The 26,904-nt window shown below is 33.4% G+C and overlaps 1 protein-coding gene across 1 annotated transcript in view; it reads right to left on the reverse strand.

Moving 5' to 3' along the window:
• Positions 1-26,904, reverse strand: part of ASCC3 (activating signal cointegrator 1 complex subunit 3) — a 393,050-nt gene that overhangs the window by 153,268 nt on the left and 212,878 nt on the right. Inside the window, exons 15-19 of the mRNA XM_030809499.1 lie at positions 13,496-13,687; positions 12,957-13,181; positions 6,879-6,998; positions 3,902-4,066; positions 2,748-2,834 (exon numbers count right to left, since the gene is read on the reverse strand). Of these exons, the coding sequence (XP_030665359.1) occupies positions 2,748-2,834; positions 3,902-4,066; positions 6,879-6,998; positions 12,957-13,181; positions 13,496-13,687 (789 nt within the window). The remainder of the gene's footprint in view (positions 1-2,747; positions 2,835-3,901; positions 4,067-6,878; positions 6,999-12,956; positions 13,182-13,495; positions 13,688-26,904) is intronic.

A 26,904-nucleotide genomic window follows, 5' to 3' on the forward strand; every position in this document is an offset into this window, starting at 1 on the left:
ACACATTTCATGAAGCCAGCATCGTCCTGATACCAAAGCCTGGCAGAGACATAACCAAAAAAGAGAATTTCAGACCAATATCCTTGATGAACATTGATGCAAAAATCCTCAATAAAATACTGGCAAACCGAATCCAGCAGCACATCAAAAAGCTTATCCACCATAATCAAGTGGGCTTCATCCCTGGGATGCAAGGCTGGTTCAACATATGCAAATCAATAAATGTAATCCAGCATATAAACAGAACCAAAGACAAAAACCGCATGATTATCTCAACAGATGCAGAAAAGGCCTTTGACAAAATTCAACAACCCTTCATGCTAAAAACTCTCAATAAATTAGGTATTGATGGGACGTATCTCAAAATAATAAGAGCTATCTATGACAAACCCACAGCCAATATCATAATGAATGGGCAAAAACTGGAAGCATTCCCTTTGAAAACTGGCACAAGACAGGGATGCCCTCCCTCACCACTCCTATTCAACATAGTGCTGGAAGTTCTGGCCAGAGCAATCAGGCAGGAGAAGGAAATAAAGGGTATTCAATTAGGAAAAGAGGAAGTCAAATTATCCCTGTTTGCAGATGACATGACTGTATATCTAGAAAACCCCATCGTCTCAGCCCAAAATCTCCTTAAGCTGATTAGCAACTTCAGCAAAGTCTCAGGATACAAAATCAATGTACAAAAATCACAAGCATTCTTTTACACCAATCACAGACAAACAGAGAGCCAAATCATGAGTGAACTCCCATTCACAATTGCTTCAAAGAGAATAAAATACCTAGGAATCCAACTTACAAGGGATGTGAAGGACCTCTTCAAGGAGAACTACAAACCACTGCTCAATGAAATAAAAGAGGATATAAACAAATGGAAGAACATTCCATGCTCATGGGTTGGAAGAATCAATATCGTGAAAATGGCCATACTGCCCAAGGTAATTTGTAGATTCAATGCCATCCCCATCAAGCTACCAATGACTTTCTTCACAGAATTGGAAAAAACTACTCTAAAGTTCATATGGAACCAAAGAAGAGCCCGCATCGCCAAGTCAATCCTAAGCCAAAAGAACAAAGCTGGAGGCATCACGCTACCTGACTTCAAACTATACTACAAGGCTACAGTAACCAAAACAGCATGGTACTGGTACCACAACAGAGACATAGATCAATGGAACAGAACAGAGCCCTCAGAAATGATGCCGCATATCTACAACTATCTGATCTTTGACAAACCTGACAAAAACAAGAAATGGGGAAAGGATTCCCTATTTAATAAATGGTGCTGGGAAAACTGGCTAGCCATATGTAGAAAGCTGAAACTGGATCCCTTCCTTACACCTTATACAAAAATTAATTCAAGATGGATTAAAGACTTAAATGTTAGACCTAAAACCATTAAAATCCTACAAGAAAACCTAGGCAATACCATTCAGGACATAGGCGTGGGCAAGGACTTCATGTCTAAAACACCAAAAGCAATGGCAACGAAAGCCAAAATTGACAAATGGGATCTAATTAAACTAAAGAGCTTCTGCACAGCAAAAGAAACTACCATCAGAGTGAACAGGCAACCTACAGAATGGGAGAACATTTTTGCAACCTACTCATCTGACAAAGGGCTAATATCCAGAATCTACAATGAACTCAAACAAATTGACAAGAAAAAAACAAACAACCCCATCAAAAAGTGGGTGAAGGACATGAACAGACACTTCTCAAAAGAAGACATTTATACAGCCAAAAAACACATGAAAAAATGCTCGTCATCACTGGCCATCAGAGAAATGCAAATCAAAACCACAGTGAGATACCATCTCACACCAGTTAGAATGGCCATCATTAAAAAATCAGGAAACAACAGGTGCTGGAGAGGATGTGGAGAAATAGGAACACTTTTACACTGTTGGTGGGACTGTAAACTAGTTCAACCATTGTGGAAGTCAGTGTGGCGATTCCTCAGGGATCTAGAACTAGAAATACCATTTGACCCAGCCATCCCATTACTGGGTATATACTCAAAGGACTATAAATCATGCTGCTATAAAGACACATGCACATGTATGTTTATTGCGGCACTATTCACAATAGCAAAGAGTTGGAACCAACCCAAATGTCCAACAACGATAGACTGGATTAAGAAAATGTGGCACACATACACCATGGAATACTATGCAGCCATAAAAAATGATGAGTTCATGTCCTTTGTAGGGACATGGATGAAACTGGAAAACATCATTCTCAGTAAACTATCGCAAGGACAAAAAACCAAACACCGCATGTTCTCACTTATAGGTGGGAACTGAACAATGAGAACTCATGGACACAGGAAGGGGAACATCACACTCCGAGGACTGTTGTGGGGTTGGGGGAGGGGTGAGGGACATCATTAGGAGATATACCTAATGCTAAATGACGAGTTAATGGGTGCAGGAAATCAACATGGCACATGGATACATATGTAACAAACCTGCACATTGTGCACATGTACCCTAAAACCTAAAGTATAATAAAAAAAAAAAAAAAAAACTATGAGAAAAAAAAAAAGAACAAAGAATGATGTCAGGTATGATGTAATATTATAATTTAGGACAGTGGGTCTTACTGATAAATAAAGAACATTGCTGATATTCCACATGTGATGTGCCATACAGCTTATATGGTATTAATTAATGAGAACCTTTTATAAATGAAAGAATGCATACATGTTGTATGCATTTGATTCAAATTTCAAGAAATCTTACCTTAATTTGATCAAATTCTTCAGCTTTGGAGACTATGGCAAAGATATCACCTTCTGTTTTGTGAGCATCAAAGAGTTCATTAAAGGTCTACCAAAGTAAGTGTTATATTTGATTAAAATCAAAATATTTAAAATATTTTAAATTAAAAATGTGACCATAAATTACACATTTTAAAAGAAATTTGAGCCCTAGACAGTGCAGTTATAATGTCTGTAACAGTATTTAAAGTCATTGCTTTATAAACATATTTATAAAACAAATTTATCAAAGACCAAAGAAAATTCCTAGAACATAATTAGCTAAGGAAGATCTTTAGCAGCAAAAAGATGGATGATGAATAAAAGTTAATAAAATCTATACTAGATACCTTTAAAAAGTTCATAAAATTCTGGTTTTTGCTTATTTTCAGCATGGCCACGTGGAAATCTGCACAGTTCACGAATTCTAAGCTGATCATATATCATAAAATTCAGAGATGTATATCTAGAAAAATATGTAGTCTGAAAATTCTCAAAATATTACTAGTGAGGACATACAGAAAATCAGAAAACTGAGTTGAAAAAAATCAGTCAAAGGCCACATAGATTGAAAACAAATGCTAAAGAAGGGCTAAAGTTCCTGCAAAAGAACTGCAAACAGGTTTAGGATATAGAGTGGTAGCAACACACTAGCAAGTGAACAAATTTAAAAAGTTACTTTGACAAAATGAGTGGATATGAATAGGTGATGGAAGGAATGAAAAGCTAGAGACAATGTGTTGGATTGATTTCAACCAGATCACAGTTCTGAGATAATATATGTTTAAAAGTTTTGAAGAAACCTTAAGTGCTATACAAATAGAAGGTTTATTTGGGGAAAGATGGGGAAAAGTTAGTAAGCACATGAGGTGTTTTCTGAAAACCATTACATGTAAAAGCAAATGTGCCTTGACTTGTTAGGCTTGGGTGTGTTTATTGCTATAGGATGACAAGAGGTTCCTTAGTATCTGAAGTTTTATTTTTTTCTTGTCTTTACTGAGGGTATACTGTTGAATTCATATAAGTTAAATGGATTTTGTTCTATTATTTGCTTTTGTTATTTTGCATTAATAATATATTTTGAAGTCTAGAAAGTATTTGCATCTAAAATTAAACATATTTGCATTTGTATAATACCTCAATGGTGTTGTATTTAATATAGTAATGGCTGGCAGTTCTACCCAAATCAGTTGAGGAAAAATATCCAGTTCGCTCCTCAAAACGAATCATCTGAGCTTTGTCTAGTTTTCGTCCAACTTCAATGACCAACTGTTCTCGATGCTTTCTTAATGTTGGGTCAATCTATGGCAAAAAATATATAAACAGTTGAATACTGCTTTAGAGAGTAACTATTTGCAAACATATATTTATTTATGGAAATTAAAACTGTTCTTAATGTTTTAGTTAGACTTTTTAATTACAATTTTTAAAGTACATTTTTCTACATTTAGGAAATAATTGAAAATATTTTATGCCATTAAATAAAGGAAGCTTAAAAATTCATTAAAATTATCAATGTGCATATTCTTTTCAGATACCAGTTTTTTGGAATCTAAAATTCTTATGTGATCTTATGATCTTTAAAATCATAAAGTTTAAAAATCAAATTTTAAAAACTCAATAATTGTCTTCTTTCTCCCATACTAAAGTAAATAGAGATTTTAAATTATCAAATCATATTCCTACTTTATTATCAGTTATTTGGAGAAATGATAGCAGAATGCTTTCCCTGTCAAAATCAAGATATATTTAGAACTGCAAAGTTATCCGGCTGGGCACAGTGGCTCACACCTGTAATCCCAGCACTTTGGGAGGCCACGGTGGGCGGATTACGAGGTCAGAAGTTTCAGACCAGCCTGAGGAACATGGAGAAACCCCGTCTCTACTAAAAATAGAAAAATTAGCTGGGTACTGTGGTACGCGCCTGTGATCCCAGCTACTCAGGAGGCTGAGGTAGAGAATCACTTGAACCCAGGAGGCAGAGGTTGCAGTGAGCCAAGATCATGCCACTGCACTCCAACCAGGGCAACACAGCGAGGTTGGAGGGCAGTGGCGTGATCTTGGCTCACTTTATTTACTTTTTACTTCTATTATTATTATACGCAGATGGGAGAACCCGTCCTAAAGTAAATAAAGTTGACAGTGAATTTTTGTATAGTTTTAAAATTATTACTTATCTAATACTTTTTCTAAGCAGAAATAATAAGACATAAGATATTAACAAATATTTTTGCTACTATAGTGTTGTGTATAAATATATGTATGTACACATGTCAATTATTGAGGAACACTCTGTAGTCATGAAGAGTAAAGTGAAATATGACCTTTAATGGAGTAGGGGGAGTATTAAAACAATTTAGAAATCAATTAATCAGTTAACGCTACTACCATTTGTTCTAACTTAGGTATTTATGGCAGCTTATTTATGTACAAAATATAGTTAAAATAAATTTTAAAAATCAGAAAAATGGAGCAAAAGAACATCAACTGCTGGGAAGTAAGATGGAGTCAAGAGTTACATCAGCAAATACAAAAAGTCTTAAATGTTTGCTGTGAGTGATAATACATGTATCAGGTTCAACTTACAAAACTATTTTATTAATCACCTATTACTAAACCATTAAAAATATGTTAAACTATTTTATCTGTGTTAGTTCATAAGAGTTTTGTGGCCACAAATTTGTATTGAGTAATAACATTAAAACACACAAATCAAAAAAAAAAAAAAAACAGTCAAGATTCTCTGAAGTATAAAGGTACTAGGTATCCAAAAGGTCTTTATACTGGAAAATGATAGGCAAATGACTTTTGATTATAATCTAGTACTTTAAAATCAATTGATGTATTTATCTTGTTCCAAAATTTGAGATGGCTTAGTCCGTAAAAATAAATTGTTCAGTTTTTGTTTTTCTTTACTCCTTCAAAACATTTTCATAGTGCCACTGACTCTTCTCAAAACGCCCATATTTGTGATGGGAATAACTAGTGCCGTATTCTTTAAATGTGTAAGGTTGCAGGTTATAATGCAGTTGTATTTTATAACAGAGCAATTTGGCTGTAAATGTAAATATTCATTTAAAGATTAGCACAAATTTCAACTGAGAAGAAGAAAAGTAGTTGAGTCCCATCTAGAGTAAATCTAAGTATAAAAACCTAATAACGGCTTTAGATTTAACAGCCTCAGAACTAATTGCTGCTGCTGCTTTTCTTATTTTTCTTCCCCCAAGCCTTAAGTTTCAATTTTCCCATGGTAAAACCTACTGCATAGAGAAAGAAAAAAAATAAAAGAAATAAAAATTAAAAAATTGGTAACTGCTTTGATAACATAATAGGATTTATATAAAAACTAAGTTATAGTAAATTAGGGGAAACTATAATTTTGAATAAAGTTCAACTTATTTACAAATTTTGACTTAATACTAGTTAATATCCATATGATCATTGTAGAATAATGTTTTCATTAGACAACAACTGGATTTTATCTGCAATTAGGACACATTTACAATATATGAAGAAGAGTTATAAAGGAAAGACAAGATTTCATAGAATCTATAAGCCACACGGACCACACAATTGTAAAGTTCATAGGAAGAACTCCTATCAAATGCATCTAATTCTCAGTCTACGTATATGGACTTGAATAGTGGAACTGATTCCAGTCCTCAAACTGTTAAGATAGTAACTCCTTAATGGTATATTTAAATCTCAGAATAGGGATTAGAAGAGACTTGATAAGAGGAAAAGATTGTATATAACCTAAGCTGATTATCAAATATGGTCTGTAAGTTTCCTCATGTCTAATTTATTCTAAAATGAAATTTCTCATAGTTTAAAAAAACACACCAAAATATTAATATCAAATAGAAATATACTTGAATACATGGATAATAGTACAAAGATTAACATAAGTATTTGTAGAAAAAGATATTTAAATATAGCCTGCCTAATAACTACAGGGGCCTATATAATTTTTTGAAAAATATTAAAACTCTTGTTTTTCTTCTAGGTACCTCTTTTCAGATGAGGCAAGAGCAGCAAACAAATATCTATTCTCATATCATGAAAGAACCAAAAAGAAGGTCTGAATTTTTTTTTTAATAAATGAGTTTCCTACCTGATAAGCCTTGTGACTGATGCCATATGCTAATGGATTTGCCCTCATCCGTACATAAAGATAAGTGTAACTTATCCACTTCACTGCTTCTTCCACATTAGTAACTGTTCCCAGAGCAATCTGCAAATCAAAAATACGACAAAAATTAAAGTAATGTATTAAAGTTGAACATAAACATTACATCAAAGGCCATTCTGTCAGAGATGAAGTTTTAAAAATACATCATTATGCAGTATTTTTAAAAAGGTAGGCACAGTGACTGGACACAACACTTTGCCCATTAATTAAAATCAGTCCTGCCTCATTTAATTGAGAATGATACATGAGAAATGCTATCTTTCAGAACTGAACTTCCTCAATATTATGGCAGATGATTATTTTTCTTTAAAAGGAGTTTAATTCTACATAGCATTAAGGACATTTGTTATTTTTTTTTCTTATTCAGTATACAACTTATTTTAGTTTCATTTTATGTGACTACACTGCTGAAAAATGTAAGTGTTAACTGCATGAGAATAAAAACAACGAAACATTGTTAATTCTATTCATTTTTATCCTAATTCTGTATACTGTCATCACCAAAACCACAGAGGGGATAACATTAGCTTTTACCTCTCAAGATATGCATTTGCAGGACTGCGAGTATGAAGATGTAATACGAATACAATAAAAAATTGACTTGTTTTGCAAGAGACAAAGCAGATTTTGTTGTGATTTATACATATTAATAATACATACACTTTAACAAACTCATGTACAAGAAAAGGGAGTGGTTTTTATCAGTAAACTTAATCTATGGAAAAAATATTCACGCATTTGAACCATAATAAACAGTGGATAATTCTTCAGATTATGTCTTGAAAGAAAATATTATTTTTAATATAGCATTTAATGTAGCTTTGGGATATATTAATTAAATGAAATCAAAGGTTAATAATTTAAAAACACAACAATAGCATATGAGCTGCATAACAAAGAGAAAAAAATTATTAGAAAATGATATTAACAAAGAATTTCAATGAAAAGTTTCTTAGAAATATATTTCCTTGGCCAATGGATCTATAGGTAGTAATTTTATTTTTACTTAAGGTACTTATTTTACTTTAAAAATTTACCAACATTGTAAAACTTCATAGTTGTATTTTTTTTCCTGAATCCTTGACTGAAATTGTTTTTAACCTCCTAATACTTTAATTAAAGGAGAAGAGATGTTCCCTACCTAAATTATTAATTTTAGGAGAAAAAAAGGAAAAACAAACCCTCTCGATTTAGTGCTAATGTTAAAGAAAGTAAAACCTTCATGTTTAACTCCTACATTATAATTTTTATTATAATTCTGTATAACTAATTTCATGAAATAAATATGTGGATGGTTAATTGTCTTTAGTTAGTTGAAGATGAGATTTAGTAATGCATAATTTTCATTATAATATTATGATATACTATTTGTTACTAAAACCGAGAAATGACCAAAAGTTGAAATATAATATGGGAGATTCTGTCTACTAACTTTTAAATTTATACTACAAATGGCTAAGCCATCCATAATGTAGGTAAATATATATATTTAGTGTAAACTGTAAGGCTTTCCACCAAAATAAGAGTAGCAAGAACTAAAATTGAGCCAGTGTGGGAGTTGTATAACAATTCATGAAGATTTACAACTAAAATAGTTAAACATTTTCTAGTCTACTTAGGTAAATGAAACTAGTTTGGTGATATGGCTAAAAATCTGAGAGTTTCTCCCCTTTGTGAATCCATTATTTGACAGACCAAATTGTATTAAACCATAGACATATAACCTATATTCCCATCATGACTTTATGATGTTACTTTAAAATAATGACCTACATTCCCTATAACCTTAGAATATTACTTTAAAGTAACATCACACAACTCCTATGAGTAGAAAAATTTATAAGGGATAAAATAAGCTTGCTATTATTTTCAAAATCAGACAGTAAATTAACATTAAAAAATTACCTATTGCTACCAGTGATATGATTAAAGGAAAGGAAAAAGTAGGTAGCAAAGATCGGATCAACTAAAGCAAGTCTTGTAAATGTTCACTAAAAAGGACAAGACTACTCAGAAAAATGAAGGTAAATTTATGATGCTATACCTTATTTTGAGAGTAATATTTGAACGCCACCTAGTGACAAAAAATAAAAATGTATTTGTAAATATTTGCTGTCACCTAGTGGCTACTTAGTACAGGAACCTTTTATAAAACAGGAATTTTTTCATAGTGTGTCTTTGAAATTTATTCACTCATCTCAAAATCATATAGTAAGTCAGTAACAAGCCTGTGCTGAGTAAAGCACAATGGATATGGTAACAAATAGAGTATGCTCCCTGGCCTCAAGAAGTTCCAGGGTCACACGGAGGTGAGACATATGTAACTAACTACAATGACTTATATGAACCTACCATCCATTGTGCCTATCACATAATACCTATTCAAAATGCTTTTAGAGAAAAACATCTAACATGACATTTCTAAAAGTGGCATTAGTATATAGTGTGATAGTTTTATGTTCTGTTAAGTAAAAGAGAAAAATAAAATCCACCTACGAATTTGGTAATTTAGAAATAAGACTCAATATCACTTCATATCGAACTTCAGTATTTAAGGTTATCTCAATTGTTTATTTGAATATGTATTTTTAAAAAATGGTTGAAATCATATAAAAACTTAAGCAAATACTATAATCACCATGAGTATGCATGCATGTGTATATATGTATATATATGCTAGTAAATACATATAAAAACTATGCTACTATATTTATTTATTTATTTAACTAAAATTTCAGTGCTGGCAATAAGTATGAATGAGGCTGAATATCAACAGACTATCAGAAAATGGTAAGTGACTCTAATCATTTACTGCAAACTACCTTGGCACAGGGGTTTCTTAAATTTCCACAACAATCCAGTGAGAGTATCTCTATTTACAAGTGAATAGAGTAACAACAGCTTCTCTAGGGCAGAAGATCTGTGTTGGAGAGTAATTGCAGCCAGAATTAGGAAGGTCGCTCAGATTGCAGAGGCCTTAAACCAAGGACAAGGTGTTTGCGTAACATTCTACAGAGATGGGATGAACTCTGTATAAAAAATGTATGTAGTATGTAAAGTGAAAGAAAGATTAACATAGTTTTGAAGAACACACTATAGGGAGCTGGCACAGAGTATGTACTCAGTAATGTCTGATGAATAAATTTTAATAAGCCTCAGTATTTCTCTCAGTGTAAAGTTAAGTGACTTTATATATGGATGGGACTTGTGACCTTTCAGCATTAGGATTATTTAGTTAGTCTCATTATGCATCGATAAGCAAATGTGCCTCATAACATGTTTGCATTGAAATTATAACTTAATATAATAATTTCTCCAGTTCTCCTAAACTAATAGTCAGAATTGATACTCATGATATCAAAGATATTAATAGAGGCAACATTCTTAATCTAGCACGACTCTAATGTTGATTAGTGCAACTGTAGAGTCTTGCAATGGTTTGGGGAATTTAAAGACTTAAAAATTCATTACCTAAAGAACAAAGCACATATTCATTTTATAAACCAATTTCACACTTGATTTCCACAGATAGCCAAATTTAATTTCACATTCAACAATAATTTAAGAGTTTGTTTCCTTAACAGGAAAATTTACTTTAATAGGGAACTATTCCAATAGATTAGAATATGAGCAAGCTAGTTCAACAATGGCTATACTTCACTATATGGGTGAAAAATGTCAAGATATATGTTATATTATTTAAATACCATTTACATCACTAAATGGAATTATGCTTATAGTTAGCTGACATTCCTGAAAATCACACATTTAGTAAGTACTTTATAAATATTTGATAAATTTATGGGCCCTAATTTATTTTTAATTTCTCAGGGCTTGATCAAATAGTTTTAGTGATGCTATTTTACAGTCCATAAGAAAAAGAGTTACTTGAAGAAAAAAGCAGTATTTTACTGACTTTGTGTCTTCTGTATAATATTGCCAACAAGTGTTTATTTTACCAATTACAAAAAGCTATTAAGGACATAAGTTTACTGAGATATAGTCTTCCTTGACATGCATTTTAAGATATCACTTCAAACTAACTTTAGCATTTAAGTCTGTTCTTCAAAACTACGTTAATCTTTCTTTCACCTTACATACTACATACATTTTTTATACAGAGTTCATCCCATCTCTGTAGAATGTTATGCAAACATCTTGTCCTTGGATTTAAGGCCTCTACATTTGAAATACAGTCCTCTTTGACATGCATTTCATGATGTGCATGAAAGAACCATGCCTTTTACTGTAAGTCAGAAAAATTATGGCTACCATTTTGGAAAATGTTTTTAATACAGGCCTTAGAAGAGGGCAAATGCTATATATTAACATAAGGAAATATATTCACCTTTAACTTACTACATTTTATATAAAAGAAATCTAAGCTATAATGAAAAGTCTAGGTTTAGAGTTAAATAGATCTGAGTTTGAATACTAGTTCCAAAAATTATAACGTAGTGACTTTGGGTCAGTTACGTATCACTCTGAGGATAATATCTCCATAGCAGCAGTATTGAGAGAATAAGATAATGTACCTGAAGCACTGAGCAGAGTCTCTGGTATACAGCAGGTCCTCAGTTCACTGCCACTATCATTTTATATTAAGAGACTTTGTTCTATACATTAGACACTGGTAACTCAAGACCTAGTTATTTAAGCCACACAATTACAGTAGCCAGTAGGACTGAAATTGAGCTATCATAATATTTCCTTTGGATTCAAATTTTATTTCTCAGTTTTTAAAAATGTTCTTGTAATTTTGCTAATAGAAAATGAGGCCTTTCATGCTTTTCTTTCTAACCGTTATCTTCTAAAACTTATCCATTCTTTGAATGACTGTCCCAATTCTGGCAGTGGATACTCTCTAACACAGATCTTCTGCACTAGACAAGCTGTTACTCTACTCACTTCACCTAAAAGTCCCAATCTTCTCATAAAATAAAGATACTCTCACTGGATCAAATTTTACCACATTCATGAACCACGACTTTCCTGATAGCCTGGGAGAAACCTATTTTCTCCTTCTGCTGAATCCTTCTACAGAACTGTCTTTCCAACATCATTGCACTGTGTTTTCATGCCTTTTTCTCCCCTTTTGGAATATACACTTCTTAATAGAGAAAATGAAATAGTAAGTGTGTTTTTCATTCTCTAAGAAGACATAAATAATATGAATGGAATGTTAAATAAAATTTCTATAAGCTCTCTAAAGTACCTAATATAGGACTTTGTACAAAATAAGTAGTATTTGATTACAGATATTTCAAAGTATTCATTTACTTAATATTTATATCCTACCTACTTTGAAGTATTGTTTGAGTCAACTTTAAAGGTATGAAAGAATACTAAACTAGCAAAGTGTTGAATACCAAAGCAATAATTTACAATGTCACAAAAACAGTCAAACCTGATTTGAATGTTCTATACATATACTCTAAATTTTAAGAATATTTATTTTCTTTACCAGTTAAGATGTTACCTAGACTTCCAGGGTCTGCTATGTAAATCTTAACACAAAAGTCACACACACACACACACACACACACACACACACGAAACAAATGATCATAATCTAGCTCAATCACATTGTGTATAACAAAGTTAATTAACTGACCTAATAGAGCTAAAAGAGTTTTATAAATTTTGTTAAACCTTTAGTAAAAATTTCATTTAAAACTTTGTACAAGTGCCATACAAATATTAATTATGATTGCTATTTCTGTTTCCATATTTTCTATAGTCTTTGTTAGATTTCTGGTCTCTAGCAAAGCCTCATAGTTTAAAAGTATGGTCTTTTAGCAATAGATTTTTATCAGTTATCATTCTATAATCCTCTGAATTAATCAACAATAATGCCATTCAGCCTGTTTTGTCTTATAACTATATGGCATAGACTGTAATCCTAAACACTACAAAACAGCAACCAACTTAATCTTTATCTTTCTTGGTCATTCTTAAGGCTGATGATTCTATTCCAAACTTTTACTCATTAGATCTTACCTCTGCATTTAGGTTATCTGCAAGGCTTTCCAGAAACTGACTCTCAATTGGGTTTCGTTGAGTGAGCAAAGTGAGGTAATGGCTGAGTTTATCATGCGTTGTTATAATGATTCCTTCCCCAAATTTGTCAAATTGTGGTCGTCCAGCTCGACCAAATATCTGCATGACATCTAAAATTCCAAGGTCAACAAAGGAGCCTCTTTTTGCAGCATATATTTGTGTTCCCTAGATGAGGAAAAGTTAACAAAAATTTACATAAACACATAGAAATATAATCCTGATGAACTGAATACTGAAATTAGGCAAATATGGCAAGATCTCAAAAGTGTACTTTAACTAATCCTTTCATCATCTGTGATAGAGTTAAATTTTCACAATATAAACTAGATTCTTATTGGAGAAAATAATTCTGATCTTTTATAAATAACATTCAAAGTCAAGGAAACAGCCAAATTACAATATTTTTCTAAATAAGTCAACCGAGAGCCTTGCTTTAAGACACACACAAAATCCATATATCAAGGAAGGTAAGCTCTTACCTTAATAATAACAGCATGGGCGGGAAGATTGACGCCCCAGGCTAATGTAGCTGTACACACTAGGACTTTGATATGCCCATTAGAAAACAAGTTTTCAACTAAATTTCTGTCCTGCCGAAGCATTCCTGCATGATGAATACTAAAACCATCTGGGAATAATTCTCGTACTTGCTTATTTCTCGACCTTTGTACCTAGATACCAAGAAAGCATAAGAGTATTATTTAGCATGTAAAAGCAATTGTTATTTAGCATTTCTGTTGTATGAGTTTATCAAAGAAACCAGAAAATTATTTTTAAGCATCTTAAGGTATTACTAAGTCTTAGTATATAATGCGTTATATAAAATCATAAAAAATGTTACCTATCTTAAAAAATAGGTAATACCAAAATATATCACAAAATTCAAAAGGAAAGAGGTGAAAAGCAAGTGTCTCTTTCATCCAGATGTCCCTTTTTGCAATCAATCAGTATTACCTGTTTCTTAGCCTTCAAAATATATACTATTCAAAATAAAACTAAATCTCAGTGGCTTCTCAACTCCTTAAGAGTAAAGGCCAGAGTCATTACAATGCAAGGCTACGAAAATAAATCTCATCCCCTTACCTCACCCACACTAGCCACAATGGCTGGCTTTTCTGAGTATATTTTCCGATAAGTCCATATCTGCTTTAGAGCCTTTACACTTTTACTCCAGACCCACTGCCTTTGAGGCCTTCTCCCTTCTTACTGAGATCCCCATGATGCTTCCTCTATGATGTTCTTCATTGCAATAAGTCAATAAACCTAGCTTTGTTCACCTACAGCTGTGTTCTTGGTGATCTTTGATAGCAAAGCATTGACCATCTGTTTTAGCTCCTCAACTATACATGTGCATTGAATATAGAGTAGTCCTTTCTTATCTGTAGTTTTGCTGTGGTTTCCATTACCTGAGGTCAACTGTGGTCCAAAAATATTAAGTAGAATATTCCAGAAATAAACAAATCATGTTTTAAGTTACATGCTCTTCTGAGTAGCATGATGAAATCTCACACTGTCCTACTCCACCCAGCCCAGAAAATGAATCGTCCCTTTGTCCAGCATATATAAGCTGTAGACACTCCTCACCCATTAGTCACTTAGCAGTAGGCTTGGTTATCAGATTGACTGCTTAAGTATCACAGTGTTTGCAAGTCACCCTTATTTTACTTAATAATGGCCCTGAAGCGCAACATTAGTGATGCTGGCAACTTGAGTTAGCAAGAGAGAAGCCATAAAGCGTTTCCTTTAAGTGGAAAGGTGAAAGTTTTCAACTTAAGGGAAGAAAAACGAAATTGTATGCTGAGGTTGCTAAAATCGATGGTAAGAGCAACAAATCTATTCGTGAAATTACAAAGAAGAAAAAAGAAATTTGTGTTAGTTTTGCTGTTGCACCTCAAATTGCAAAAGTTACAGCTACAGTGTGTGATACATACTTAGTTAAGATGAAAAAGGCATTAAATTTGTGGGTGGAAGACATGAAAACAAAAACGTACTTAATTGACACCAATCAAGTTAGTTCACTAGTATCTGTGGTTTCATATCTTGGATATATACCCCATGGATAAGGGGGGACTACTGTAATAATGTTACTTCTGGTTCTGTTCTTTGGCCTAATCTGAGCCCAGAGGTGAGATTCAGTATACTTATATGTCACCTGTGTAAGTGCTGTAGCAGAAGGTCTTAAAAGACTCACTGAAGATTCACTATATAATAGGCAGAATTTTTAAGAAAAATTAAAGACCTGGCCGGGCGCGGTGGCTCACGCTTGTAATCCCAGCACTTTGGGAGGCCGAGGCGGGCGGATCACGAGGTCAGGAGATCGAGACCACGGTGAAACCCCATCTCTACTAAAAAATACAAAAAATTAGCCGGGCATGGTGGCGGGCGACTGTAGTCCCAGCTACTCAGAGAGGCTGAGGCAGGAGAATGGCGTGAACCCGGGAGGCGGAGCTTGCAGTGAGCCGAGATTGCGCCACTGCACTCCAGCCTGGGCGACAGAGCGAGACTCCGTCTCAAAAAAAAAAAAAAAAAAAAAAAAAAGAAAAATTAAAGACCTTAGATTAACATTTAAAGAAATGTTTATATAGTTAAAGCTTCTGTTTGGCCATCACATCATGTGTTTATTTGCTATTGGTCTCAAAAATCTCATTATCAATTCATAAGCTTCTTTTTGAACAGTTTTTTCCCTATACTTTTTACTTAAGGGCTGGATAATGGCAGGGAGTAAGATTTCAGGGGATTGGGGTTCCATTCTAGACTTCGCCATACTGATTATCTCTCAGGTCACTTAAAATTTTAAACTTCTAAGTTAATAATATTTAACTAATAAAATTATCTAACAAAATAGCATTCCATGAAATCTGCTTCAATTATAAAACCAAAAGTAATGTATTAACAAACCACACCATCTAGTGGCCAGCCAAGTAAATAACAACTTACACATTTTGAGCCTCTTAAGGGTCCAAAACAAAACACATATATAAGCGTAACAAAAGAGGAGAGCTTCTTGAAGTTTCCAGGGGGGGTATTCTTATTTTATTCTTGTGCAGTGCAGTCAGCCTGTGAGAAATTATTTTATACATATACTTTACGACTAATTACACTTGGATCTCATTGCCTCAGCTTTCATCTTTTCAGACAAGCAATATTGTTACCGTAATCTTAAAGCAGCTCTTATGAATATGGAAAAAAGTCCAATTGTGGTGTATTTGCTAAGAGCTCCTTCAGAGGCTAAAGGTAGGGAGAGGAGAAACATTTCACTTACTTCATTTCTTCTCTAATATTCAAGAGTGGATATTCAAAGCCAACAGAGGAAACTAAAACTATTGGTTGGAGGTGATATTCAAATCATATTGCTGGATTGCTGTTTGGTTTTAGGTGAAGTCTGCTATCTGTGGGCTCCCTGCATTGAAATGTTCTGCTGTCCTTCTTACAAATAGATTCCTTAGTCAAACCCCATTTGAGGGAAGACGTGGCTAGGACTGCTGTGGCACCAACGACACAGTAAGATGTTAAACAAGGGAAGTATGTATCTGTGGTAGAGATGTTTCTTATAAAGTAGCAGGTGGATCTTGGAGTACTGACATAGTACCTCCCACTTGATCACATGGGTTTCACATTCAACCAGCACCAGTGGCCACCAACTGGGTATATCTCTCTGGTCTCTGTGAGGAACTAAGAGGAGGTAGGAGTCATTTCTATTTCTATTTTTGCATACTCCGTGCATTTTTTTTATTGGTTCATTACAGACTTGAAGTGACAACAATCAAAATAAGTCTGGGTTTTTTATTCTTAACTATCTTTGAATCTGAATTTTCCATCTGTGGTCTGCCTTAGCTCACAACAAAAATGAACTGGATTCCGGCTGGGCACAGTGGCTCATGCCTATAATCCTAGCACTTTGGAAGGGTGAGGCAGGCAGATCACAAGAGGAGATCAAGAACATCCTGGCTAACATGGTGAAACTCCGTCTCTACTAACAACAACAACAACAAAAAATAGCCGGGCATGGTGGCATGTGCCTGTAGTCCCAGTTACTCGGGAGGCTGAGGCAGGAGAATCACTTGAACCCTGGAGGTGGAGGCTGCAGTGAGCTGAGATCATGTCGCTGAACTCCAGCCTGCGTGACAGAGTGAGACTCTGTCTCAAGAAACAAAACAAAAAAAAAAAATGAAAAAAAAAATGAACTGGAATCCCTGGAGATGAGGCCCAGGGATGTTCCTCATCTGATTTTAAAATCTGATTTTAAAAATCATCATAAAGCAAAACTATTTTTCCACTTTTAGTGTACACACCTAAGAATTTTAACACATATTTGTGTTAAATTTGTGTAGCTACCATCATAATCAAGAAGAGTTTCCCCACCTCAAAACAATCCCCTCATGCTATTTCTTTATATAGTTAAACTCTTCCCAACTACTACCACTGTACTAATCTGTACTCCAACCCTATAGTTTTGTCTCTCCAAGACCATTATATAAATTGAGTCAGAAAGCTTATAAACTTTTGAAATTGGTTTCTGTCACCCAGATTAATGGCTTTGAGATTCATCTAAGTTGTTGCATATTATCAGTATCTCATTCCTTTTTATTGCTGAGTAGTATTCCATGGTACTACTGATGGGCACATTACAGTCTGTTAATCGGACCTCTCACTGAAGGACATGGGGGTTGTTTCCAGTTTTCACAATTATAAACAGAACATTTATAAATATTTACGTACAGTTTTTTGTATATATGAATATGACTTCATTCCTCCAAAGTAAATACCAGGCATGAAACTTACGGGTCACATGGTAAATGTATGCTTAATTTTATAAAAAATGCCAAAGCATTTCTGGCGAATTTTAACATTTTGCATTTGCATCAGCATTGTATGACAGTTCCAGTTGCTTCCCATACTTGCCAGCTTCCCATACGTTATATAATTATTATTTTTCATTTTAGCCATTGTAATAGGTGTGTGGTGGTAGCTTACCATGGTTTTAACATAAGTTTCCTTAACAGTTAATGATGTTAAACATCTTCCATGTTCTTGGATGTGCATATCTAATCAGCTCCTCAAGTTATTCTACTGCACACAAAAGTACAAGGAGCGAGTTTTTTACAGAAGGATATTTGCAGTGATGTTTTTATCCACCTGTGTATAATACAGCTGTACAATTTGACCTCATGAGACTATTTAGTGCTAAGCAACTCATATTTGTTATTGTACTAAATTATTTACATTCCTAAGAAGAGTACCTCCTAACAAATTTATGAAACATGATAGTCACTAACAGACAAAAAAAAGCACTGTAAAGAATCAAAGAGAAGATCAATAAGAAACATGTATTTATCATATATTAGATCCTAGGACTTCAAAGAAATTTAAGACAAAATCTGAGCTTTGGATAATCTGCAGGCTGGTAAGGAAGACAGACTTATACACAAATGATTTCTATTAAATATAATGTGTTTATGATACAGGTACATGGACCAAAATGAAACTTTGTTATTTTTGACACGATATTGTCATTTATGACAAAATTATGTCTTATTTACATTTGTATTGCTAACATTTGGCAGGGTACCTTCTTCATACTGATACTACACATTCCCTGAATGAATGAATCAGTGATCTGATAGTTTGATCAAAGAAATCTTTACAGAAAATGTGAAATGTGGGTCTTGAAGGACAAGGGATAGACTGCTAAATGGGGAAAGGTAGGCAGCAGGATATATAAGTACCTAAGCTGGGAATTATTAAAGAGCACACACAGTGTGTTTGGAGGGCATTCTGTTCAGAGGGTGTGGGGCAAAAATTAAGAAAATTAAGCTAGAAAAAAGGATTGGGGTCAGGCTTTACATTGTCTCGAACATAGGTGGAAAAGGGGCCAATTCAAGTACTTAAGCAGTATCAGATTTGTTCTTTAGAGAGGTAACTTCACAGTTGTGCTAAGACCAGAGCAGGTATTGGCCACTACAGCAATCTGCAGAAGATGGAGGCAGGGGAAACAGAAACAACCAAAGTCAAGGTGAAAGTTGGCTAGAAAGTAACCAAGACTGGATGACTGTCTAGAAAGGGGGATGAACATGACATAAAAGAAAAGGAGTTAGAATTGTTTCAAGCTAATCCTTATCTTGGTGCACTGAATATATGATAAGGTAAACAGAATGAGGAGAGTCAATGATGTGCCTTAAACTAGGTACTAAGAAGGTCAGGAGGAAATTATGTTTTGCGCATGAGTTTGAAGTGATCCATGATAAAGACTTGGGCTTTTCTTCTAAATAAATGGAAAGCCACTGAAGATTTCTGAGAAGGAGAGAAATAAGGGAGACCAGTTAGGTAACACTGTAAGAATATTCAGAGTGAGATGAGATGACATGATCAGGTGTAAAATATATGAATAAAATAACACAGGCTGGGAGCAGGGGCTCATGCCTGTAATCCCAGCACTTTGGGAGGCTGAGGTGGGTGATCACCTGAGGTCAGGAGTTTGAGACTAGCCTGGCAAACATGGTGAAACCCCGTCTATACTAAAAATACAAAAATTAGCCGGGCATGGTGGTGTGTGCCTGTAGTCCCAGCTACTCCGGAGGATGAGGCAGGAGAATCGCTTGAACCTGGGAGGCAGAGGTTGCAGTGAGCTGAGATCTGCCATTGCACTCCAGCCTGGGCAACAAGAGCAAAACTCTGTCTCAAAAATAATGATAATAATAATAATAAATAACACACACACACAGGCAATGCTCTGTATGTGTGTGTGTCTGTATATCTTGGCTTTCTTGAAAAACAAAGGAGAAATTAAAACTGCATAAGTCTAAAAATTAATGAAAACACTACATATCATAATAGGACAGAGTAAAGTTGTACTATGAAAAAACATCATACCTGCAATACTTACATAACTAAAGAATACACAGTAAGTGAATTAAGCATCTAACTCAAGAATCTACAAAAATAAAAACATAACAAACCTAAGGTAATAAGAAGGAAAGCCCTAATAAAGTTTTAACTTTAAATCATTGGTAGAACCAATGATTTAAAGATTGTGAAATTGAGAAAAAAACTAACACTCTTACTTTAAAAGAAAAAAATCAAACAAAAATAGACAGTGGCCATTACTGACTAGAGAAGGAGCTGGGAAACTATGTGCCAACTACCTGTTTTTGTAAATAAAACTTATTGGAAAACAGCCATATCAATTTGTTACAGACTGTCTAAGGCTGCTTGAGCTACAACAGGAGGGCTGAATGAATAGTTGCGGCAGAGATCATATGTCTACAAGCTTAAAATGTTTACTACCTGGTCTTTAAAATAATCTGCATAGCTGTACACAAGCACAACAGCACAAGCACAAGACCCAATATCAGCAAAATGAAAATATCACAATTTGAAAGAATATAAAAGAAATACACTACAATTTAAAAGAATCAGAAAAGAGCACTTTGTAAAATTCAGTGCATTTCACTTAAACTGTATGGAATGGATGATTTTCTAGGAAAATATTGTTACTAATATTTAACCTAGAAGTGACAGAAAACTCTAAAATGATAAAAATAATGAAAGAAAATTGAAGAGTTAAATTTAACAGCTGGGCTTTCAAATTTTTAAAGATGAATTAATTCTAATGCTATTAAGAGACTCTAGAGGACAGAAACAGAACACTTAAACTGATTCTACAAGTGAATATAATGGCACTGATATTAAAACCTGACAAAGCAGAAAAGTGAATACAATCTCTCTCTTATAAATATTACTCTAAATAGTAAAGAACTTTAGAAAACAGAATTCATCAATGCATTAAAACAAAATGCCATAACTAAGTACTCTTCAACCCCAGAATGCAAGGGCATTGCACTTAATATGTTAACATATTTAATAATTCAAAAAAGAAAGAACATTATGATCGTGTGCAGACATTGAATTTTGACAAAAGGCTACATTCAGTCCTGATGATTAGAGATGACAATATACACCTCAAACTATGCTTAATAGTAAACATACAGAGTATACTAATTAAAATTAGGGAGTAGGCAAGGTTGTTTGGAATCAGCCTATTGATGTTCTAGACAATACTAGACATGAGAAAATAATAAAGAATATAAACACTGAAAAGGTATAATTATAAATTAATTATTTGTTGTAGATAAAGTAAATGTTTATTTAGAAAACTGGGTACTGACTAAAATATACTAAATAAAATAAAAGAATTTGGAAAGATGATAGTCTCAAAGATTTAATATTTTTATAAAAGTATTTCTTTTATGAAAACATTTTTCTTTTCCTTATTATGTAAAATATTTTTATATTACATATTTTTAAAAATGTAAAGAAATATATTTTTCTTTTCTTCAATTTTAATATAAAATATTAATCTTTAATATAAAAACATTTTATAAAAGTTTTATAAAAAGACATATATATAGACTATATACACAGACAACTCATATAATGTGGAAAAAATCACTTTTATAACAGCAAAAACAGAAATAATAAGAGATAGCCAGGATCTATGTAAAGTTTTATAATATTGCTGAAGAACATTCAAGAAATAATAGATTTAATTTTGAGATAGGAAAACTTGATTTGGCAAAAATATCATTTCTCATTAACTTAATGTGTAAAATCAATGCACTTACTCAACTAAAATATGAACATGATTTCCTGGAGGGAATACTAAAATTCATCCTGAAAAGTAAGACTGAAAATTTATCCAGGAGAAATTTTACAACTGAAGAATAATCAGGATGTTTAATCCAATCAGTTACTGAGAATTCTATGAAAACAAAATAACTAAAACAGTTTGATAAAAAAGAAGAAACAATAAGATCAATGACACAGAAGGGAAATTTCAGAAATGACTCAAGTAAATATGAGAATATTGTATATTAAATTTTTTAATCAACAGAAAAAACAGTATTTAGAAAAAGATGATGCACCCACTACTATCTGGAATAAGTTCCAGAAACATCAAGTATTTAATAATAAAAATAAAATATAAGGCTTGAAGAAATCACAGATGAAGTAGGTGTATGGCTTTTATATGCAACACATAAAACCCAGAGACCATAAATAAATTTACAGAATTTCTACATGGTAAAAAAATCATAAATAAACAAACAAAAATAAACATCAAGGGTTAAACAGAAAAAGTTTATGTAACATATATGTACTAAAGATGCAGTTTAGTACACAATGGGCCAAGATTATGAACAATTTAAAGAATAGGAAATACAAATAGCCAATGTAAAAAATGCTCAGTTTCACTCAAAATTAAAGAAATGCCAATCAAAATAATAATGAAGTACCGTTTTTTGCCTGTTAATCTGTTATAAACTTAAAAACGTTAACACTACCCAATGCTGGCAAAGTTATGTGGGGTAAAGCACAGTCTTCATGTGCATACAGTATCCATGGGGGACTGATTCAACGAACACCTTCTCTTCCCCTGTAGACACCACAAACCACGGATGCTTAAGTCCCTTATATAAAATGGTGTGATATTTGCATATAATTTACACTGTCTGCCTGTATACTTTAAATCATCTCTAGATTACTTATAATATCTAATATAATGTAAGTGTTATATAAGTAGTTATACTGTATTGTTTAGGGAATAATGACAAGAAAAAGTCATCTGTGCATGTTCAGAACAGATACAACCATCTTTTTTTACCCCCCAAATTATTTTAATCCGGTTGGCTGAATTCATGGAACCCATGGACATGGAGGGCCATCTGTAACAACTGCTGGAGGAAGTATAAATTGGAACAGTATCTCCAGTAGGCAGTTTAGGGCCACTCATCAAAATTTTAAATGCATGTAGTACATGACAGATAAATTTCACTGCTTGGAATTTTTCTAATGTATATCATTGCAAGAGCAGGAGCGAAAATGTGTACTGCAGCATTGTTAACAATAAAAGGTAACTGGAAACAACAAAAGTATCCATCAATACAGGATTCAGTAAATGAATTACTGTAATATCCACATTGTGGCATATTATACAGTTGCAAAAAGAATGAAACCCATCTTTCTGAGTTGATTTGGAAAGACCTCCTTTTATATTACTAAATGAAAAAGAAAAAGACAAAAAGGTGTACATAACATGATGCAATTTTTTTGTATTAAAACATATACCCATGCACACAGGCAAACACACAATGGTTGTTGTACAAATCTTTCCTCAAAAGAAATATAAGAAGCTTTTTAAAAGAAGTTTTATTTGGAGAAATGAAGGGAGAAGAGATGGTTAAGACCATAAATTATGGAGCTAAACTTGTTTACTATAAGATGCCTGCTGCTTTCTAAAGCATCAGAAAAATCACTGCTTTTTCTATTCGGTTCTCCAAAGCTAGCACTACATGGAGCCCAGGTTTTGCTACTGTCTGAATTACTACAGAGATATACTTTATCTTGTTCACATTTTGTGAACAGACGATTTGGATTCTCCACAGAAGCCATTTGAGATCCAATACTATACTCACTGGATAAAGTGTTTCTACACATGGAAATCCAGCACAAAAGAATACCAGCTGTGAAAAGGTAAAGGAAGTAAGGTATGTAGTTTCAGAACTGTCTAAGTTTGGTTTCCTCTGACTTAATCTTTCCAGTTTTCACAAGTGAACTTTCCACACAGGGCTTTATAGTCAGTAAAATTCAAATGGAATGGGCAACTGCTAAGATAATCCATCAGCACAAGTAAGGCATTATATTCCTTTCCCCCAGTAAAAGCATGCAGAACTTCTTTCCACGACTTTACATAACATTTTCCTACTCATGAGAGAAAAAACACAATGTAAATGCTTTTAAAAATAAGGTTAAAATGTGACTATTTCCCAACATTTACTTCTAAACTAACACAAATACATGATTAAATAACATGATTTTTTAAAAACTGGTAGGAAGCAACTGAGGGTATTACATCTGGTCCTTGCCTAGATTAGACTCATGCCACATAGTTGCCATCTGCCACTCCCTGTCACTCTTTACATTTTAGTCATTTTAATTTGTTTTTTCTTATTTGCTTCAATGTGCATTTTTTTATGTCAGCCTTTTCTTTGAATTCTTGACTGTCCTCTTTTGCTTTGTCAACTTCTAGCCTTCAGATCAGCTTAAATGTCACTTTGTTGGCCAACACCATCCTCTAACACCATGGGTCTAGATCAGATTCTCTAACTCAATTTTTTCTTAGCACTTTATCCCTCTTTATTATTTATTTCAAATGTAATTAAAATCAATTATTTAATTAGTTGTTTAATCTTTCTGTCCTTCCAGAATATAAGCTCCATAAGCGTAAAGGGATGACTACTTTTTCCTCCCTAAAAATATTTCCACTTCCAATTAAAGCAAATAATATTAGTCTACATATAATATCTGGTCTTACCTCCTTCTAGGAGTCTTACTGTATTGCCTGGACCGGAATATAATTTCCCAGATCTCATGTAGTAAGGGTACTAGATGATAAAGTCCATTCTGCTAATTAAAAGCATTCAGGCAAGATCTGGATGATAGAAATGAAGAGATAACTATCTCTTGCTGTGTTTTTCTGGCAAGCAAGATTTTGGAGACAGAAGGGTTGAAAGTTTTAACAGATGTACTATACATTCAAAATTTGGTTTTCTAGTGTGTTCACGAATGTTGGAAGGCATCTGTAGTAATAGCTGTGGCTTTTAAACTGCTAATCACCATCATGTAATTGGTTGTTAAATTCAAGAGTTGTAGTAGTAGCTCTGGACTTCTACTCCTCTGATTTTACCAAATTTCTAATAAGTACCTAATTTCTTATATAAATTCTTTTCTATTTAAAATGTACCTAGAATGGTTTCTGTTTCCTTTTACTAAATCATAACTGATACATGTGTCTACTTCAATTCACTATAAACATGTTGACAGCACTTTATTTATATTGATACCCATTGATCTATTAAAGTGACTGGTAACCAGCTTACACTGAGTAAATATTTGCTGAGTGACCACGACGAAAAACAGTTTAAGGCTCATGTGTATATAAACAAGTCACAATCACCCAGACTAGCCTAATCCCAATAACTAATTTCCATATGTTATTCTGACTGTGTTAATTATGCACTTTAACTTGGGAGAAAGAAAGTGCCATTTGCTCTGTTTCATGTCATATTCCTTGAAAGATGATCCTAGCTCCCATATGGGCTGTCCTGATTATTAACAGAAATAAGTTGGCATTCCAGAGAGAGGACCCTAATTAGAAAAAGATAAATCTCATCTAAAATTGCATTATTTTAATTCATTTGGCCATCTGTAAATAAACAGAAAAATTAAAAAAATTAAATCACAACATGAAATATGTTTTTGATTTTAAATTTTATCATTACAAATCTCTCTACCCCTAGGAATTTCTAACATTATTTATTAATCTGATGTCTTTAGAGTGCTTCCTCTACTCAAGTATTTTCAAATGAGTGAAAAACAACATTCTAATTAACATACTTTTGTCAAAACAGCATGATTCCTTAACAAGATGTATTAATTTATTGTAAGAAATTTATTCTGTGCTTCTAAAATGCATCTTAAAGCACAGAAACAAAAATAGCTACTATCAAAATTTCCTTAAAAGTAATAAAAGAAACAAGGATAAAATTTCAATGCTATTTACTATGTTCTTTAAAAAGAGTCTCACTTATTCAAAGTGAACCATATGTTAGACTACACTGAAATGAACACATGGGCCATAACAATGTCCCTTGCTTGGAAGAAAGTGAACCCTACTTTTCAGTACGTGAATTTTGGTCACACAACTTGACTCTTCAACAATCTTCAATAGCTTCTCGCTGCATATAAAGTCTAAAAGCCTAGGCATGGAATTTAAAGTCTTCCATTGTTTGACCATGCCTAGCCCTCCATGCACCTTACATTCCTGTGAATAGAGAACATTCTTATTCTCCAAAGAAACCCAGAGTTTTCCTTTGCCCGTGTTCTGTTTCTTCTCTAAAAGCCTTGGCTTGGCTTTTAAATCTATTATCAAAATGTTTTTTTTAAAGTATTGAATTGATCAACACCACAGAAAATCTTCTCAAATCATCTTCAGAATTGGGTACTATTATGTTTAGATTTTGATAATACATTGATGAATATATGTTACGTAATTTTTTAAGAAATTTTTTGTCATCCAAAGTTTGTTTACCAACTTTATTTCTTTTTTATGCTTATTTTCTTCCTGGAAACTTCATGTTTTAAGTTATTAAATTTAATAAGTGTACAAATAAAGATTTAGATATTAACTGGTCTGTTGTTGCTGTTCCTAATATCTCTTCTACCAACCTGCTTACTGCTTTTTACAATTCAATATTATTTTTTATTGTTCCAAAGCATTAAATTTAATTTTTGTCTCATCTATTACTGTTTTAAACTGTTATCTTCTTCCTCTTCAAAGCTCATGGGTAAACATTTACAGAATGTCTACCATGTGTTAGGCAAGGTATATGTTACCTTATTTATTACAGAATTTTTTTTTTTTTTTGAGACAGAGTCTCCCTCTGTCACCCAAGCTGGAGTGCAGTAGTGCGATCTTGGTTCACTGCAACCTCTGCCTCCCAAGTTCAAGCGATTCTCCTGCCTCAGCCTTCCCAAGTAGTTGGGACTACAGGTGTGTGCCACCACCCATGGCTTTTTTTGTATTTTTAGTAGAGATGGGGTTTTGCCATGTTGCCAGGCTGATCTCAAACTCCTGACCTCAGGTGAGCTGCCCGCCTCAGCCTCCCAAAGTGCTGGGATTACAGGTATGAGCCACTGCACCTGGCCACAAAAATCTTAAAATATAGGTATCATTGCCACTTTGTATGTGATGAAATGTGGCTTGAGGATGTTAAAAAGGCAGAGTGTGTGAATCAATGTTAAAACACAGATTTGCTTAGATCCAAAGTTTTTA

This window comes from Nomascus leucogenys, chromosome 3, assembly GCF_006542625.1.
Source record: "Nomascus leucogenys isolate Asia chromosome 3, Asia_NLE_v1, whole genome shotgun sequence".
NCBI lineage: Eukaryota > Metazoa > Chordata > Mammalia > Primates > Hylobatidae > Nomascus > Nomascus leucogenys.